Here is a 15,229-nt window from a genome sequence, read left to right as displayed (position 1 = left end):
CTGGTGCTGGTTTTGGATCCAGATCTGTCTGTTAGTTTTCTATTTAGTTTGTTGGGTTTATTTTTTTTTTCTTTTTCAGGTTTGCAAACTGTGTCCTCAGTCAGCACAAACCACAGGGAGAATTTCCACTCGGAAAGTACAGGGGAGTTTCTTTACTGCTGTGCAGGCACGGGAAGGCTCCATTTCAGCTCCAACAGGGAAAGGGCTGTTCTGTTCCACCCTTGCTGACTGCCTGGGTCTGAAAGAGGCCAGCTTATTCCTCAAGTCCTGACATAACCCCTTGTATGGCATTTGCCCCAAGGCAGTGAAATTCCAACCACTTGATGCTTCAGGCAGTGACCTTTGAAGGGTTAAGAGAGCCCAAACCTCCTGAGCTCGTTCTGATGCTCAGCTAAAGCCAGGCCAACTGCACTTTGTTGTAGCACTGGGTTGGCTCCTTTGGGCTCTGCCAGTCTGCTGGGACAGCAGTGTTGTCCCATGGGATGGGACATGGCCTTGGAGAGGGATCACTGCACCTCCAGAGCTGTGACACCCAGCAATCCTGGGGCAGCCTGCTGGCTTTCCTGAGCTTGCTGGGACTCGTGCACCAGAGGGGAAGGCAGGGGACAGCAGGGCTGGAGACCCTTCCCCTGCACAGGACCCAAGCTCCTGTGCTGTCTGGTGGCCCTGGCAGGAGGGCTGGGCTGGAAGGAGTGGAGGAGCTGCCTCTGACAGGGGAGCAGAGCGAGGGATCCTGGCTGAGAGGGAGTGACTGGAGAGCAGCTGGCACAGGATGGCTGATCTCCTGCAGCCCCTGCCTGTCTTCCTGTCCTCTGCCCTGCCCAAACCTTCTCTCAACAGCTCTCCAGGCCTGGAGGTGGGTCACATGCAGCTGGCTCTTGCAGGGGTCACGGGCAGTGGTGCCCTTCTCTGGGTCAGGTCTGCCAGTTTGTAGAGCTGCTCCCACAGTGGGGAGGCATTCGCTGTGTCTCCCCTGGGAGCCCCCTTTGGCTAGGAGCCCTGGGGGGCAGTGTGGCCAGGGCAAGGGGTGCTGTGCTTCCCCTGGCCCCCTGGGCTGAGCCTTCCCATGGGGGTCACACACCTTGGCCATATAAAGTGTCTGTGTCCTGTGGGATCTGCAGCCAGCAGTGACCCTGTGCAGGATCCTGACAGCCCTGCTGGGAGCACAGCACACCCCACAGGGGCTGTCAGCACGGACCTCACAGCTGAGCCAGAGCTCTTGAAACTTGGCTATTTTTAGCCCATGCAAATGGGGGTGTTTACTTTCCTACTCTTGTGCCTTTTTGCCTTTCCCAGGGATTTTATTGCTGATGAAAACAAGGGCCTGAGAGCCATGTGAGTGTCTGTGCTGGCTGCTGCAGTGACCCCATCTCTGCCCACACGTTTCCCATCCAATATTCCCCAAGCCCTTTACAGTGATGGGCTGGAATGGGCAGAAACACCTCAGCTACCCTTGGACCAGAACCTTTTTTGGGGCTGGGAGACCTGTGGGAACAACTTGAACCCATGCATGAAGTTGGTGTGGAGGGGGGAGTCCCTCTCTCACCAGGATGGGATGAAACAGAGGAACATTGCAGGCTGGTTCATTGTCAGTGTTTCAAATCAGTATTTTTTATTACAGAAACTCATCAGGTTGCTCACACTGTGGCAGGAATTTAATAATATAAGGCACAGAGAACATTCAGAGGTAAAAAAAAAAGAGTTCTCAGCCTGTGAGATTTAACCATCACTTTGCTCCTGTCAGGACCCTCTCTTATAAAGCAAAATCCAAATACCTTCTCCCTTCCATCCTTTGCATCCCTTAAATCCACAACAGGAAAAAAAAAATATTACAGCCTTTCCCTCAAGCATGTGGCACACAGGCCACTTTCTGGGCAGAAATATCCCTTCCAAGTCTGACACAGCTTCTCTGGAAGAGCAGGGCTGGAATTAGGCACAGCCAAGGCAGAGGGGTGGGAAGTGCTTCAGGGCACTGTGATTTGGGGAGAGCCAAGAGCTTTGTCTCACCTGGAGCTGAATCACAGCACCAAGGTGAGCCACACATACACCCTGGGGAACAGGCAGCCACACAGAAAACACGACAGCAGCGTGGTCATTGAGTGATGGTGAAGCATGTAGCACTTTCAAACCTTTATTATTCAAGAGGATTTTACAGGATGGTAATAATTTCATCTTACTTGTTTTAAATTCTGTGCACTTCCCTATTTTCTTGTTCAGTTTATCTTTTTTTTTTTCTGTGCCCAATAACTGCTAAACCCTGGGAATGGGAGGGAAAAAAAAAAGGAAAACAAAATCCTACCCCTCTCTGTCTTTCTCACCCCTCTCCACCCTTCCTACCACGAGCTGGGTGGCCACAATGTCACCTGCAGGCAGCTGCTCTGCTTGAGAACCCAATCCTCCTACATCCTCTGGCTCTGCCTTCCCTCGCTGGCATCTGTGCCTGGGGCGGTGAATCAGCTGAGAGGGTTTTGTGTCTGAGTGTCCAGGAACGCGCTGCTAGCGAGAAGTCAAGAGAAGTCTGAGAGCGGATGGTGAGGCAGAGCGGATATTTAGCACAGGAACAATCAGCAGTAAAGACGTAGGAGAGAGAAGAGGCTGGTAAGAGCGTGTGGAAACAGCTGGGTGAGTAATCTAGTGGTGATAGATAAGGCTATGAATGAGGACTGTTATTTCTCTTAGCACCGTTACTACATATGTTTAGACCTATATTAGCACCTTGTTCCCAGGGAAAAACAAAACAAAACAAAAGCAGTTTAAAAACCAAAGGAAGTGGGAAGGTTAAAACATGACAAAACAGGCAGCAGAGCAGGAAGGTGAGCGTTTAGATCACAAGATCCTTGTCTATGTCCTCTGTGGAAGGAAAAGAGAGACAAAGTTAGGAGGTGGATACTGCCAGGCTCCCACTGTTCCTGCACCCTTCCCAGTCCCCCGTGCTTGCCCTCACCCAGGGCTGGCTGTGATGCATTGCCTCATGCACATTGGGGGTTCTGGGGGTGCTCTTCAGCCCCTCCTGCCCCATTCCTCCTGGGTACTTACGCTCCTTGATGCCAAAGCAGCTGGCCCACTCCTCCAGGGCGATGTACTTGTCGTTGTCCAGGTCGCAGGCCTCGAAGAAGCGAGTGGTGCAGTGCTCCATGGGGATCAGGGGGGCACGCAGCGGGGCCAGCTCCGTGTGGGACAGGTACCTGCCAGGGTCACCACCACACCCTCACAGCAGGGAAGCTGCTGGTCCCAGCTCTCTGCTTCGGCTGCTGTCCCTGTGCCCTCCCAGTATCAGCCCCCGAGTGTCACCAGGGTCAAGGGCTGGTCACAAAACAGCCACCAGCTGGGGGTCCCTGCCAGCTGCCCCCACCCCACAGGCCTGAGCTGAGGGTGTGATCACTCCCATGCCCATCTGCAGCCCACAGCTAAGCCAGCAGCTGCTATCTCAGCTGCTGCAGTTATCCCAGGGCCTTTGGACTACGATATTTTAGGGGACTGTCATAGGACAGTAAATCTGAGAAGGGAGAAACTCCACACCCAAGGGAGGTGGGAGCAGCTGGGGCTGGGGGAGGCCCCTCTTGCTGCAGAAGAGCAGTTTGGAGGAGGCAAAGGTGCCTCTACCCCAGCCTGGTTTGCCACAACCTCTGCCACCAGCCACCCACTTGTGTCACATCTCCAGCCTGCCTTCCCACCTTCTACTGCCAAATCACCCTGTCCCTCAGGCAGGAGATGGCTCTGGGCTCCTCGCCCTGCTGTGCTGGTACTCACCCATCAATGGGGTGCTGGTCCAGCTGCCCGAACTGCCAGTGCACAGGGAAGATGTACATGTTGTAGTTCTTCTCAAAGTCCCGGGCCAGGAGCTCCACGGTGTGGTCACCGGCCTCCAGGCGCTTCTCGTTCTCGTGGATCTTCTTCACCTGCCATGGGAGAGGTGGGGAGGCCTTGTCAGCAGGGAAATGGGGACCAAGAGTCAATCCCACAGGTCATTCTGGATGTGCTGGCCTCCACTGTGGGGGTGAGCCCCCAGACCCATGCCCTGTGCCCCACCTTGAGCTTCTGCTTCTCGGTCAGCAGGTTGTTGTCCTCATCGCGCTCGTACAGCGTGATCAGCACGTTCTTGAGCCAGTCCCGCATGCGCAGGGGGAACTCAGTCAGCTCCGTGTCCAGGCAGGCAGGGATGACTGCAAGTCACACACAGGGCTCAGTGCAGCATCTGCACATGCAGCTCCACGCCCTGGACACAGCCCTGGTGCCCTCACAACTCAGCCCTGAGCTTGCCAGGATCTTTGCCCTCCACCAGGCCTTGAACATGGGGCTGTGCACAGTTAGGGGTGCCTTTGTCTGAGGGAGTGGCTCCACTTACATTTGCAAGGCCCAATGTAGTCCAGGTGCAGCTTGTGTCCCTTCTTGGTTCCCTCCAAGGTGCACTTGGTAGCAAAGAAATGGCAGGAGGAGTCGTAGGTCTTGTTGTCAGTGCCACAGACCTGCACAGGAAGGGGAGAGGCTGCGTGAGAGGCAGGGAGAGCCTCCAGATGAGATGTTTAACTCGTTCCTGGGGTGGGCAATGGCTCCTTCTTCATCACCAGATGGGGACCAGCCACCCTGACCCTGTCTCCATGTGTCACCATCTCTGGCAAAGCCCGTGTGGGTCCCTCCCTGCCCTGGGCACTGAGCAGATCCTGCCCTCACCTTCTCGAAGACACCGGCGGTGGCAGGGCAGCTGGAGGGGTCCTGGCACACACACATGGGTGAGTTGTTGTCATCCACCTCACACACCTTGCCATGCTTGCAGTGGTGGTTCTGGCAGGGATCTGGAGCAGGAGGGGAGCAAAGTCAGAGCCAGCCACATCCTCACCTCCCATGAGATGCTCAGGGCACCTCAGCACAGAGGGAAGACTGAGAATTCACCAGGGACAGGTCCCCACATCTGTTCTCACACTGAGAAGATGGGAAGGTTTACATGGTAAGTCCATGGGCTAATGGTAGCCCTGGGCTAATCCTGGACTCCTTTCTGTAGCCACACCAGTGGCTTTTCTGGCTTTTCTGTTGCAAAGATGGGCTTACAGAGAGCCCAGGGCTGGAAGAGGCCTTGTGCCTCTTGCTCTGAATGTGCATCCAGGCTGGCATCGTCCTTGTGCTACAGCCCTTCCCAAAGGAGCCCATCACTGTTTGGGGTGGCTAAAGCTCCCTGACACAAGGAGGGGACAGTGTCCCTGCCAGCTGGAGGGCAGGGGAAGAGTGACTTACTCTCTGCAACAATCTCCTCTACATCCTCTGTGGGTTCCTCGAACTCTCCCACCTCCACCTGGACAGGATTGGCCCCCACGGGCTCCTGCAAAAGAGGTTGGTGTTTCTGCTGTGGGTGCACAGCCCCAGCTCCTGTGGGGCAGAGCAGCCCCCCTTGGCTCCCCAGAGCTTTGGAGATGCTCTTTGCAGAGCAGTGGCTGCTGAGGGGATGGGTGAGGAGGAGGGACAGAACCACCAACCTCTGTGGTGGGATCTTCGATGACCTCTGTCTCATCAGGCAGAGCCTCCTGCTGCAGAGGAAAACACACATGAGTGGGGGTCCAAGGGGGGGGACCCACTGGAACAGGCAGTAGGGCCACCCTCAAGTTGTCCCTCATTCCTCAGTACTTTATTTTTTATAAAAGCAAATCCCCTTGGCTGCTCCAGATGAACAACCCTGACAGCTCTGCTGTCTCCTGCACTTACCGGTGCTGCCAGGGCTTTGCCTGCCAGGCAGAGAAGGAAAAAAATCCAGGCCCTCATCTTTCAGCAGACCTTGAATAAAGCAGAGGAAAAGGAGGGATGAGGAAGGAGGCCACTGTGTGCTGCTGGGCTCCAGGCTGAGCAGACACTTCGAGGAAGGCGTTCTCTCCATTTCCTGCCTCGTCTGTTTGGTGTTACAGACCCACATGATGGCTTTTCAAGCCAAAACCTTGGGCCAAATTGTGTTTCCAAGATAAAGTCGTTTGATTTTGCAAAATGAGACAGTGGGGTTTAGATGTCTGTTGCTCTCCTGGATGGCCTTTAGGAAAATCACAGTCAAAATGGCTCTTTCCTTCTCTGGAGGGGTTTTTTTTTCACCAATCCCCCCACATTTTTCACATTAAAAATCCCCTGATATGAGTGCCAGGTACAAGGAATGAAACTCTATCATCTTAGTTGCCAATCAGAATAAATATGGAACTGGATGAAGGAAATAGATAACAGAGAAACAATGAGACAGAGCACTTGAGAATGAAATCCTTTAGAAAACCCTGTGGACACAGACACCCCTAGGGGTATCAGAGACCAGTCCCTCATCCCCAGCACCCCAAAATATTGGTGTGTCTATTGTTTATCCCTTTCCTGCTCAGACCCGAGGCTCCCCAGACTGCATTTGAGGTACCCAAGGCACTTTGGGGTTGTGTCCTGCTCTGAGATGAGCTCCAGAAGGACGAGCCCTTTGCACCCCCCCAGTCTGAGCCCCTGCAGGAGAGGGGGTGGCTGCAGTGTGAGCCAGGAGAGCACAGCTGGTGGCATCCCCGTGTCCTTGTCCCCCTGGTTCCTGTTTGGCAGGGCTGGTTGCTCTGTGTGCGGGCACAGGGAGCTCAGCTGCCCGCTTGGTATGCGGCTGGCATTGCTGCTGGCACATCCTCTGTCCCCTGCATCCTGCCAGCCAGGGGACCTGTCCTGCTGCCAAGCCTCCCCTTCCGCCTGCCCTCCTCCCCTCCACCTGCACACAGCCCGCCCTGGGGCCAGCCGCCGAGCTGTTCATGGTTATTGCTGCCACAGAAAGCCTTGGAGCAGGTTTCTCCTTCTCTCCCAGGGTATCCAATGGCACTGCAGCCTTTTCCTGCTCGTGCACAGCAGCTCTCTGGGTGTAAAGCCACCCCAAAGCTGTGCTGCAGGGCACCAACCCGGCTGGGCTCTGCCTCCTGATTTAGAGAGGTTTGGACACTCAGGGAAAATCCTCTTTGCAATCTCAGGACCTCACCCAGCCTCTAGTGGGGTGCAGGTCATGCTGTGGGCAGGGGTGATGAGCTCTTTGGGGCTGTGGGCAGGGGTGATGAGCTCTTTGGGGCTATAGGGAGGGGTGATGAGCTCTTTGGGGCTGTGGGCAGGGGTGATGAGCTCTTTGGGGCTGTGGGCAGGGGTGGTGAGCTCTTTGGGGCTGTGGGCAGGGGTGATGAGCTCTTTGGGGCTATAGGGAGGGGTTATGAGCTCTTTGGGGCTATAGGGAGGGGTGATGAGCTCTTTGGGGCTGTGGGCAGGGGTGATGAGCTCTTTGGGGCTGTGGGCAGGGGTGATGAGCTCTTTGGCTCTGTTGAGGCTGCAGCTGAGCAGCTCCCTCCTCTCCTGCTTGGTGTGAGCTGTCCCTTCCCTTCATCTTGGTTTGTTCTGGAGGTTTCTGTGAGCTCTGCCAGCATTTGCCAGCAGAGATCACTGGTTCTTTCTTCCTGCAAGGGTTCTTTGGGGAGAGAGGTGGAAAAGTACAGGTGATTCTGGCCATGTCCTCCCTTGCTGGTATCCCCTGGCTAGTAAAGGCTCCTCCTGGGCTTGTTTGCTTTGGAAGGTGCTCTGAGGTTCAGTGGTGCTCCCTGGGCAGTGCCCAGCCTGGAGGAGAGGGCAGTGCATGCACATGTGGAAGGTGGCACTAAGGAGAACCCAACCCCATGCCAAGACCATCTTAGATCATTTCCCCAAGCTTTAAAAAAGCCTTGAATTTCAAAGTCTGGGCATGCAGTAAGTGGGGTCAGGGAATTAGGTGTTTGCTAGGAGCCAGCAGACAGTTGGAGCTGCCAGTGTTGTGTTTGGAGGAAGAAGGAGCATGAAAAAGTTTGAGCAAACAACCTCTGCAGAACTGTCTTGTGCCTTAGATGGTAAAACAGATTTATAATAAAATAACAACTTTTTGGAGGCAAAGCTGTGCAGTGAGGACATTGCAGAGTCTGTGAGCCCCTGGCTGGGTTGCAAATGGTCATTCCTGAATGCCTGGTGGCCAAAAGTCCTGAAATAACAGCTCAGGAGCCCTGCACACAGGGTTGCTCTATGAGGATAACGTGGTCCATGGTGCAAGTCTCCCTCCTTGTGGAGCAACCATGGTCCTGCTATCCAAGGATGCTCTTTGGAGCTGGCAGCTGGGCCACACCACGAGCTGAGGGACCTGGGAGGATCCCTGAGGGGCTCTGCACTGGGAATGCCTGGTGCTGCTTTGTGAGCCCCGTGGAGGGCAGAGGGCAGCCATGGGGTCATTTTGGACAGAAGAAAACAGGGAAAAAGATTTTAGCAAGCAGGGACTTGGGCCCTTCTGCATCCTAAAGGAATCAACAGACACCAGCACTTTGCAGGATGCTGGAAACCAGCTCAGAAAAGGCTGCTGATAATATAGAATAAGAGAAGCTCCATGGTCACCACCCTCTCCTCAGGCCTGCCATGCTCAATGCTGTGGATTGAGCAGACAACCATGGGCTGCAGGACCCATGGGCTGTGCAGATTTTTTAATACCTGATCCCACTTACATCCTACATGGGGACTTCAGCTCCCAGTCAGTCTTTAAATAGAGTCTGGGGGCTCCCCCAAACCCCTCCTGGAGGTTAACCCCAGGAAGGTTTCACACCTGGAGAGGTGAACCCCAATGGTTCACCTCTCCAGCATGGCCCTCACTGCAGCACCAGCTGCTCATTGCATTTCACAGCCATACCCCAGAGAAGAAAACCATGGGGTGTAGAGAGGGCAGAGCCTGACCCTCAGCACCTCCATAAACCCCAAGCCAGCTGCTCAGGGAACTCTTTACCAGGCACCCCCCAAGCTTGTGGCACCACCATCAGCTCCTCCTGATGGGGAATGTACCCCACAGTGAGGCACAGAGAGTCTGTGCCACTGGGTCTTTCCTGGGGCCTTTGTGGGGTGGGGAGGACGCTGATGGGGCGGGTGCAGCCTCCAGGAGAGGCTCCATGGATGGTGGAGCTTGGTCCATGTGGCGCTGGCCCTGTCCAGGGTTGCGTAAGCCCTTTGGGATGCCACGTTAGCGTGGGGAGGAGTCTCTCCCTGGCCACTTGGGCAGCTCCTCCTCGCCCTGGCTGCCACCCCTGCTACCCTGGGCAAGGGGCTCCATGGCCTCCTCCCCCTGCAGCCACGGAGGCAGCAATGGGCAATGGGGACACAGCCCTGCCGTGCCTCAGCTCCTGCCTGCACCCCAGCCCTGCCAGCAGGGTCTCCTGCACCCACCCTCCCTCTGCCCACTGCTCCTCCGAGGCTCTGGAGGATCTGACATTCCCCCACCTCACACTGAGTGTAAGGGCAAAGCTGGCCCAGAAAAAGATTCTGCCAAACCCGGCTGGGGTCACAGTGCTCAAGGTGCAGGTGGGTGACCAAGTGTGACCCCCACGGAGACACAACACCAGGGCTGGGTCCCCACTGCCTGCCCTGCCCTCCCTGTGCACGCAAGACCCTCTGAGCTTCACTCAGCAGCCACTCCCAGGCTGAAATTCCATTTGAAGCCAGAGATGTTTGTGTGAGTTCCCATGAAGCTCCCTGCTGAACAGGTCCCTGCACGTCCCGTGCTGGCTCACCCAGATGTGCTGCAGCTGCCCTGGGTGCCTGGGGAGCAGGGCAGGGGACTGGGCAGAAGCCAGCCCGGCTCCTGCCACCTGCACAGACCCCTCTCACACACTGTGCAGGCTCAGAGAGCCATGCAAGGCTTAGATGGAACTGAAATTCCCTTTAGCTCACACACACACTTGCTCTGAGTAAAACACAGTGGGGAGAAAAATCCCCCTGCCCCATGTGCCTGTGTAGAGTCACTAAAGACACGGCTACACCACAGCACTGTGTGAGCCCATTCCCTGTGCTGGGAGCTCTGTGTGAGCTCAGAAATGCTCAGATCTTACAGGGCTTGTTGATACAACAGCAAGAGCCCAGCCCCATCACAGCTCTGTGCTAGAGCTGCCATAGTTTCTCCAGGTTACAGATTGAATCCATAATGGAAAACAATTAAATTAGTACCAGGCAAAGAGCCTGGATGTGCCGTGGGCTGCAGGCAGCCACTCATGGATGAGCCCTGTGCGGACAGGCGTGACAGAATTTTGCTGTCTGTCCTGCCTGAGCTTTTTCTTTTGTGTGGGCTGGACCTAAGGCAGTGTCCAAAGCAGCCCGGACGCTTTGTGCCAGGTGCGGGGGGTCCCTCGGGCCCCGGGGGTGCCACCAGCTCACCCCGCACAGCTCCACAAAGCAGACAGAGAATAAACTGTCCGATAAATATTCTGTAAAAAATGCAAACCATCTCCAAAGCATTCCCTGGACCTGCCCTGCCACAAGCGCTCCGGCGATAACAGCCCTGACATCCCTCGGACCAGAGGACCCAGAAAAGGTTTCCATGGGAGCCGACATTCCTCTGGGGCTGAGTCATGGAAGAGCAGAATGTTGTGGAAGGAAGGGCTTGAAAAAAAAGTTCGAAAAGTTTATTTCTGCTCTTCCCCCTCCCAACACCGCCCGCACCCCTGCTCCTGCCTATGTGGCAGACAATGGCTTGGCTTCAGCTGCCGCGCCGGACGCCACCGCTTTTCTTTTCCACTTAAAACTCGCCCAACAAACGGCTGCAATTAACTTCTGTCCTTTTGGAGGGATGCTGGGTTTTTGGGCTGTTTCAAGCTGGTCCCCTCTGAGGACTCAGGAGTACTGGTGCCATTGCCGGTACCCCCCATTTCACTCCAACTTGAAACTTCTGCCTTTCGGTTTGGCTGGGGATTCAGCCCCCAGCAGGTTAAATTTCCCTTTTTTTTTTTGGCTGGATGCTTTCTTAGAGAAGGGACACAAAGAGCAGAGTGAGACTGTCACGTCAGCGGGCCGGGAAGGACAGCGGCTGCCTTTAAAGGAAACGAGCCCTCGTCTCTTCTGTGTGGACCTAAAATTGTGCCTGGCGGAACCCAAGTTCTTAAAACTTAAAAAAAAAACACCCCGAAAGAGTTTTGCTCCTCCTCTCCTGCAATCTCCGTCTCCCTAACAGTCGATAGCCAGAGTTTGGCAAGCCAGGGCAGCAGACTTGAAAGGCATTCAGAGTTTGCTTGGAACAAAAAGCCGAGTGTCTTTTTTTTTTTTTTTTCAAAGGAGAAATAAGACCGGCTGCTCTGAAAAAAATAAAACCGCTGACATGAAGCCAGCAGCTCTTTTATTCTTCCTCTGGATACTCTGGTGAGTAAAACATCACCCTCCAACACACCTCAGGCTGGGAGAAGTGGGGACTGTTCATAACTACATCTGATTTTCTCTGCAGGTTGGTTTGATGTGCCCGCACCTTGGTGTCATGGATCTCACTAAAGAGCTACCCACCAGCTGAAAACACAGAGGGGGAAAAGGGAGGAGGGAGAAGAATGAGGGCAAATCAAACCTTTACAGTCAGATGCCACCAAAGCATTAAAGCTCTGGCAGCGAAATTGAATAAGAGACGGTTTAGAAGGGGAAATGCTGCGAAGAGGAGAAAGGGGTGAAGTCAGGAGGGGTCTCTAAAGGCACCGCGTCCAGCTGCCCATCCCGAGTGACGCACTGCCAGCACTGGATGGGGACAGGGCTGGGACAGCGGGGCCAGGGACCCCCGCGAGTGGGGCTGTGGGACCCCCGTGTCGGGAGGAAAAGCACAGCAAAGGCAATCGCGGAGCTCGGGCCATACCTCGCAGTCCCGGCAGCACGGCTGAGGGAACTTCAGGCGCTTGGACAGGCTGGAGGAATCTGCAAGTTTTAGAAGGAGGCAGGAGGAAGCCAAAGGGTGGGCTGGGTTTCCCTCTGCCTCTCCCCCTCCTCCTCCTCTCTAGCTTTCCAAATCGGTCTCTTCCTCTCCTCCGCTTCCCAGTGGGCAGTCCCTGAGCTTGGCTCCACAGGGTAGACCAGAGAAATCAAGCTGCAAATCAAAGGGTCCCTGTCAGGGACAGAGCAGTCCCCAGCAGCCCTCCTAGCAATCACTGTCACAGCAGCTGCCTGCGCTGAGTTTTCAGTTCTCTGTCTCTCTCGGACTGACAGCACACGGGGATGGGGAAATGCCATCTCTCTGCCTGGTTCTGCACCTCCTAACACCTCGACCTGCTGCAATTGTAATGTTAAATGCTGTCATTTCTCAGTCCCTGAGCTGGTGTTTCCCATCCTCAGGGGGGTGCAGAGAAAAACGGAGTTTTTGCTTCTTCATCCTGTCTCCTAACATTGCTGCTATCTGTGACTGCCTTGTAGAGAGGGAGAGGAAAGAATGACCCAGAGAATGTGGAGTGTAGATAATTTCATATCTGAAATGCTGTAAGTAGGCAGAGAAATGCCGGGCTGGTCGATGTGACTCTCAGCACAGTGATCTCTCTGTTGTGGTTATCATCCAGCAGATCTGGCCTGGTTGAACAAACCCCACAGCCAGAATTGCCACTCAGCTGAATTTGGTGGTCTCTTCAGACATCACTCACCATTTACAGATCATAAATCAGCTGGAGCAGCTGCCCACCAGAGGCAGCCAAGCAGCAAAGCTGTTTGGAGTTGAGTTTTCCCATCTGTTCCTCTCTTTGCCCAGGGTGAAACCCCAGCTCCTCTCCCCTTGCTTCTCTCCATGGCTGAGAGGCTCTGAGGTGCATCTGCTCCCCCAGCACCAGCATGGCCTTGGCACTGCACTGCAAAGGAGAACCAGGAGCCAAAAATTGCTACAGTTTGGGCATGCCTAAAGAATGTCTCTGTGCCATAGAGGGCTGTCCTGAGCCCCGTGGATAATCCAGCCCTTTGCAGCTTGTGATCCCCCTGTGGCATCAAACCTCACCCTAGGGCTGCTCTCCAGGCCAATGGAAAGATGGTGTCTCGTGTAGCCAGCAGGACTGAGGACATCTGGGCACCAGCAGTGAGATTGTGGATGCTGGGTGAAGGACACTGAGATCGCAGCAAAATTCAACATCGTGTTTTGTCTTGGCTGCCTGTGGTTTGGGTTCATTCTTGATTATGTGCTATCTTTGAGAAGTCTGACACATGGACCTGGGTGCTTAGCTCTTCCCACTGATGCTGCTGAGGATTTAGATGTCAGCACAGGGACTGGGCTGTGATCACCTGCCAGGCTGTGCTGGCTCCTTGCTCTGTGGGATGCCTTTTGTCATGGCTCTGTATCAGCTCACTCCACCCAGCCTCATGGCACTTCTGCTGCATGTGAGAGGTCAGATGTAAGACTAAACATCCCATGGCCAACAAGGCAAAAAAATATAAACAGGACAAAAAGGGAAGGCAGAGGGGAAAGAATGGAGGAGGGGTTAATGAGAACCCATCATCACTTCCCAGTGAACAGGCAATCTCTGGGATCAGGCAGCTCAGGAGGCTGGTGGCCAAGAACGAGAGAAGAAAATCTTCTTCACCCATTTCTTTACCTGGCTGCACACTTCCAAAAGCCATCCCTGGGTGCTGATATGTGGATGTTGATACCACTCACAGAGACATTCATAAATATTCTATGTGACCCTCCCAGGTCCCTGTGGAGGCTGGATTTGTGATGGTGTCTAAGACTCCATGGCTCCTTCTAATGCAACCAACTGGAGCACCTTGTTCTCCCACCACAAGTGTCCGTGGCTCCCAGGTGTCACTTGTAGGTCCAGTTTAGCTCCAAGAGGTCACACGTCCCCTAAGCCAAAGTTTCATTTGCTGGAGTCATAACCCAAGGAGCTGGACACAGCTGTTGAATGCTCTCTGCAGTGGATTAGTCACGGCTCACATTGAAATTGTACCACTGCTGGTTCTTCTCCTGAGGAAAAAAAAAAAAAAAAAAAAAGACATCTGGAAAAAATTTTAGAGAGGGAAAAAAAAAAAGAAGAAGAGAAAAGAAACCACGACTTTTCTAACTGTCAACGTGGCAATTGCTCTGCACTAAAGCCTGGAGTTAAGCCCTCTACTGAGGGCTTAAACAAATGATAGTGCCACGGAGATAATTATAGCAGGGCTTTCTTTATGGATGTGGTGGCTTGGGCCCTGGGTCTGAGTGAGAGCAAAAAGCAGTGGTGCACTCACATCTGGAAATGGCCCCCAAGCTCATCCAGTGAGCCCAGGGGGTGGCAGTGAGGGGTGCTCATGGTGCACAGCGTGGGGACAGCCAGGTCCTGTGCCTTGGGAAGGACACAGTGCCAGCAACAGCAGTGGGATGGAGGGGGATCACGAAGAGCCTGGAGCAACAGCCTGGCTCTTTAAACTCAGCAGCTTTAAAGAGCTCCAGAAACGACTGAGAGCTTGCAAAGGAAGTCCTGGAAAGTCCTTTCCACTCTTGTAAGGCTTAGTGGGGTCAGCAAAGAGGAGATTTTGCTGTCAGGCTGCCAGGAGGAAACCTGGACCTCACACATATTTAGAAAGCTGTCTTATGCCATCTGGGGCACTGGATGGGCAGGAGATTGCCCAAGGGTCCTCTTCAGCCCCAGGAACCCTGGCAGGGCTGCAGCAGGTCCAGCTCAGGCTCCTGACCCTGTGCCAGTGAAATTTGGGCACAGCAGATGAACCCCAGGGCTCCCGGTGCTGGTTCCCAGCTCAAGTGGCTGCACAAACTCTGATGGAAACAGCAAACAGGGCAAGACCCTCTGGGGCTTGAGCTCATTTTACAGCAAAGCCAAGAGGCCTGGAGGGGTGAGGTTTGAACTCCAGCTAACCCCAGATTAAAATCCAAATTTCTTCATCCTGCTTTGAGCCAGGCTGGGCAGATCTGGGCTGGTGCTTTCCAAGAGAGGAACAATTCTGCTGTAAGAGATGAAGAAAAAGGCGAGTGAGCAGCTCTGTAGGAGTGATACAAGTGTGGATTAATAATCCTGCTGTCCCCTGCTCACAAGTCTGTCAGTGTGAGGAGCCTTTCCTTCCCTCTGCTCTGGGAGGGATTCTCTAATGAGTTTTTCTCTAGAGGATGTGTCTGCATTAATTTCTGGTGGATGCTGCTGCAAAACAATGAACCCAAAGTGCATATAAATAAACAGGATGTAACCACCTGGAACCACAGTGGGGATGTAATTTGCTAAGTCTTCCTCCCTGGGTGTGTGGCTGAAGGCTGAGCTCCTCACAGGTGCAGGGCAGTGTGGAGGAAGTCCATGGCTGCAGGGGTGGGAGCACCCAGCTCAGGAAAAGTTGAGAGTAAATGCAGAGCAGAGAGGAATCTGCTTATCCCAGGAATTTCCCATCTCTCCTGCTCTCTGGGAGTGTGTCAGCTGTAGGGTTTCTGGTTTTTTCCATTTCAGAAGCAGATCAGAGGCAGAAGGGCTGTGCTCTCTGGGCTTGCACTAAGCAGATG

The 15,229-nt window shown here is 54.2% G+C and overlaps 1 protein-coding gene across 1 annotated transcript; it reads right to left on the bottom strand.

Annotated features, from left to right (window-relative positions):
• Positions 1–1,582: 1,582 nt before the first annotated feature.
• Positions 1,583–11,786, bottom strand: SPARC (secreted protein acidic and cysteine rich). The gene is made up of 10 exons (XM_054642842.2): positions 11,633–11,786; positions 5,695–5,763; positions 5,469–5,519; positions 5,230–5,314; positions 4,672–4,793; positions 4,346–4,466; positions 4,030–4,163; positions 3,751–3,899; positions 3,037–3,185; positions 1,583–2,850 (listed from the first exon to the last, which is right to left on the bottom strand). Exons 2-10 carry the CDS (start codon positions 5,749–5,751, stop codon positions 2,822–2,824), a joined length of 897 nt encoding a protein of 298 aa, XP_054498817.1. The 5' UTR covers positions 5,752–5,763; positions 11,633–11,786; the 3' UTR covers positions 1,583–2,821.
• Positions 11,787–15,229: the final 3,443 nt, after the last annotated feature.

This window comes from Agelaius phoeniceus, chromosome 15, assembly GCF_051311805.1.
Source record: "Agelaius phoeniceus isolate bAgePho1 chromosome 15, bAgePho1.hap1, whole genome shotgun sequence".
In the NCBI taxonomy this organism is placed as follows: domain Eukaryota; kingdom Metazoa; phylum Chordata; class Aves; order Passeriformes; family Icteridae; genus Agelaius; species Agelaius phoeniceus.
The sequence above is the reverse complement of the archived record's forward strand: the minus strand, read 5'-3'. Positions and strand labels throughout refer to the sequence as shown.

Bases quoted from the DNA above. Each gene is read 5' to 3' on its own strand.
- SPARC (XM_054642842.2), bottom strand. From the start codon at position 5,751: ATGAGGGCCTGGATTTTTTTCCTTCTCTGCCTGGCAGGCAAAGCCCTG. The intron at 4,794-5,229 runs GTAAGTCACTCT...CTCCTGCTCCAG, and splicing joins AGAGGAGATTGTTGCAGAGA to ATCCCTGCCAGAACCACCAC. The intron at 4,164-4,345 runs GTAAGTGGAGCC...TGTGACTTGCAG, and splicing joins CTACATTGGGCCTTGCAAAT to TCATCCCTGCCTGCCTGGAC.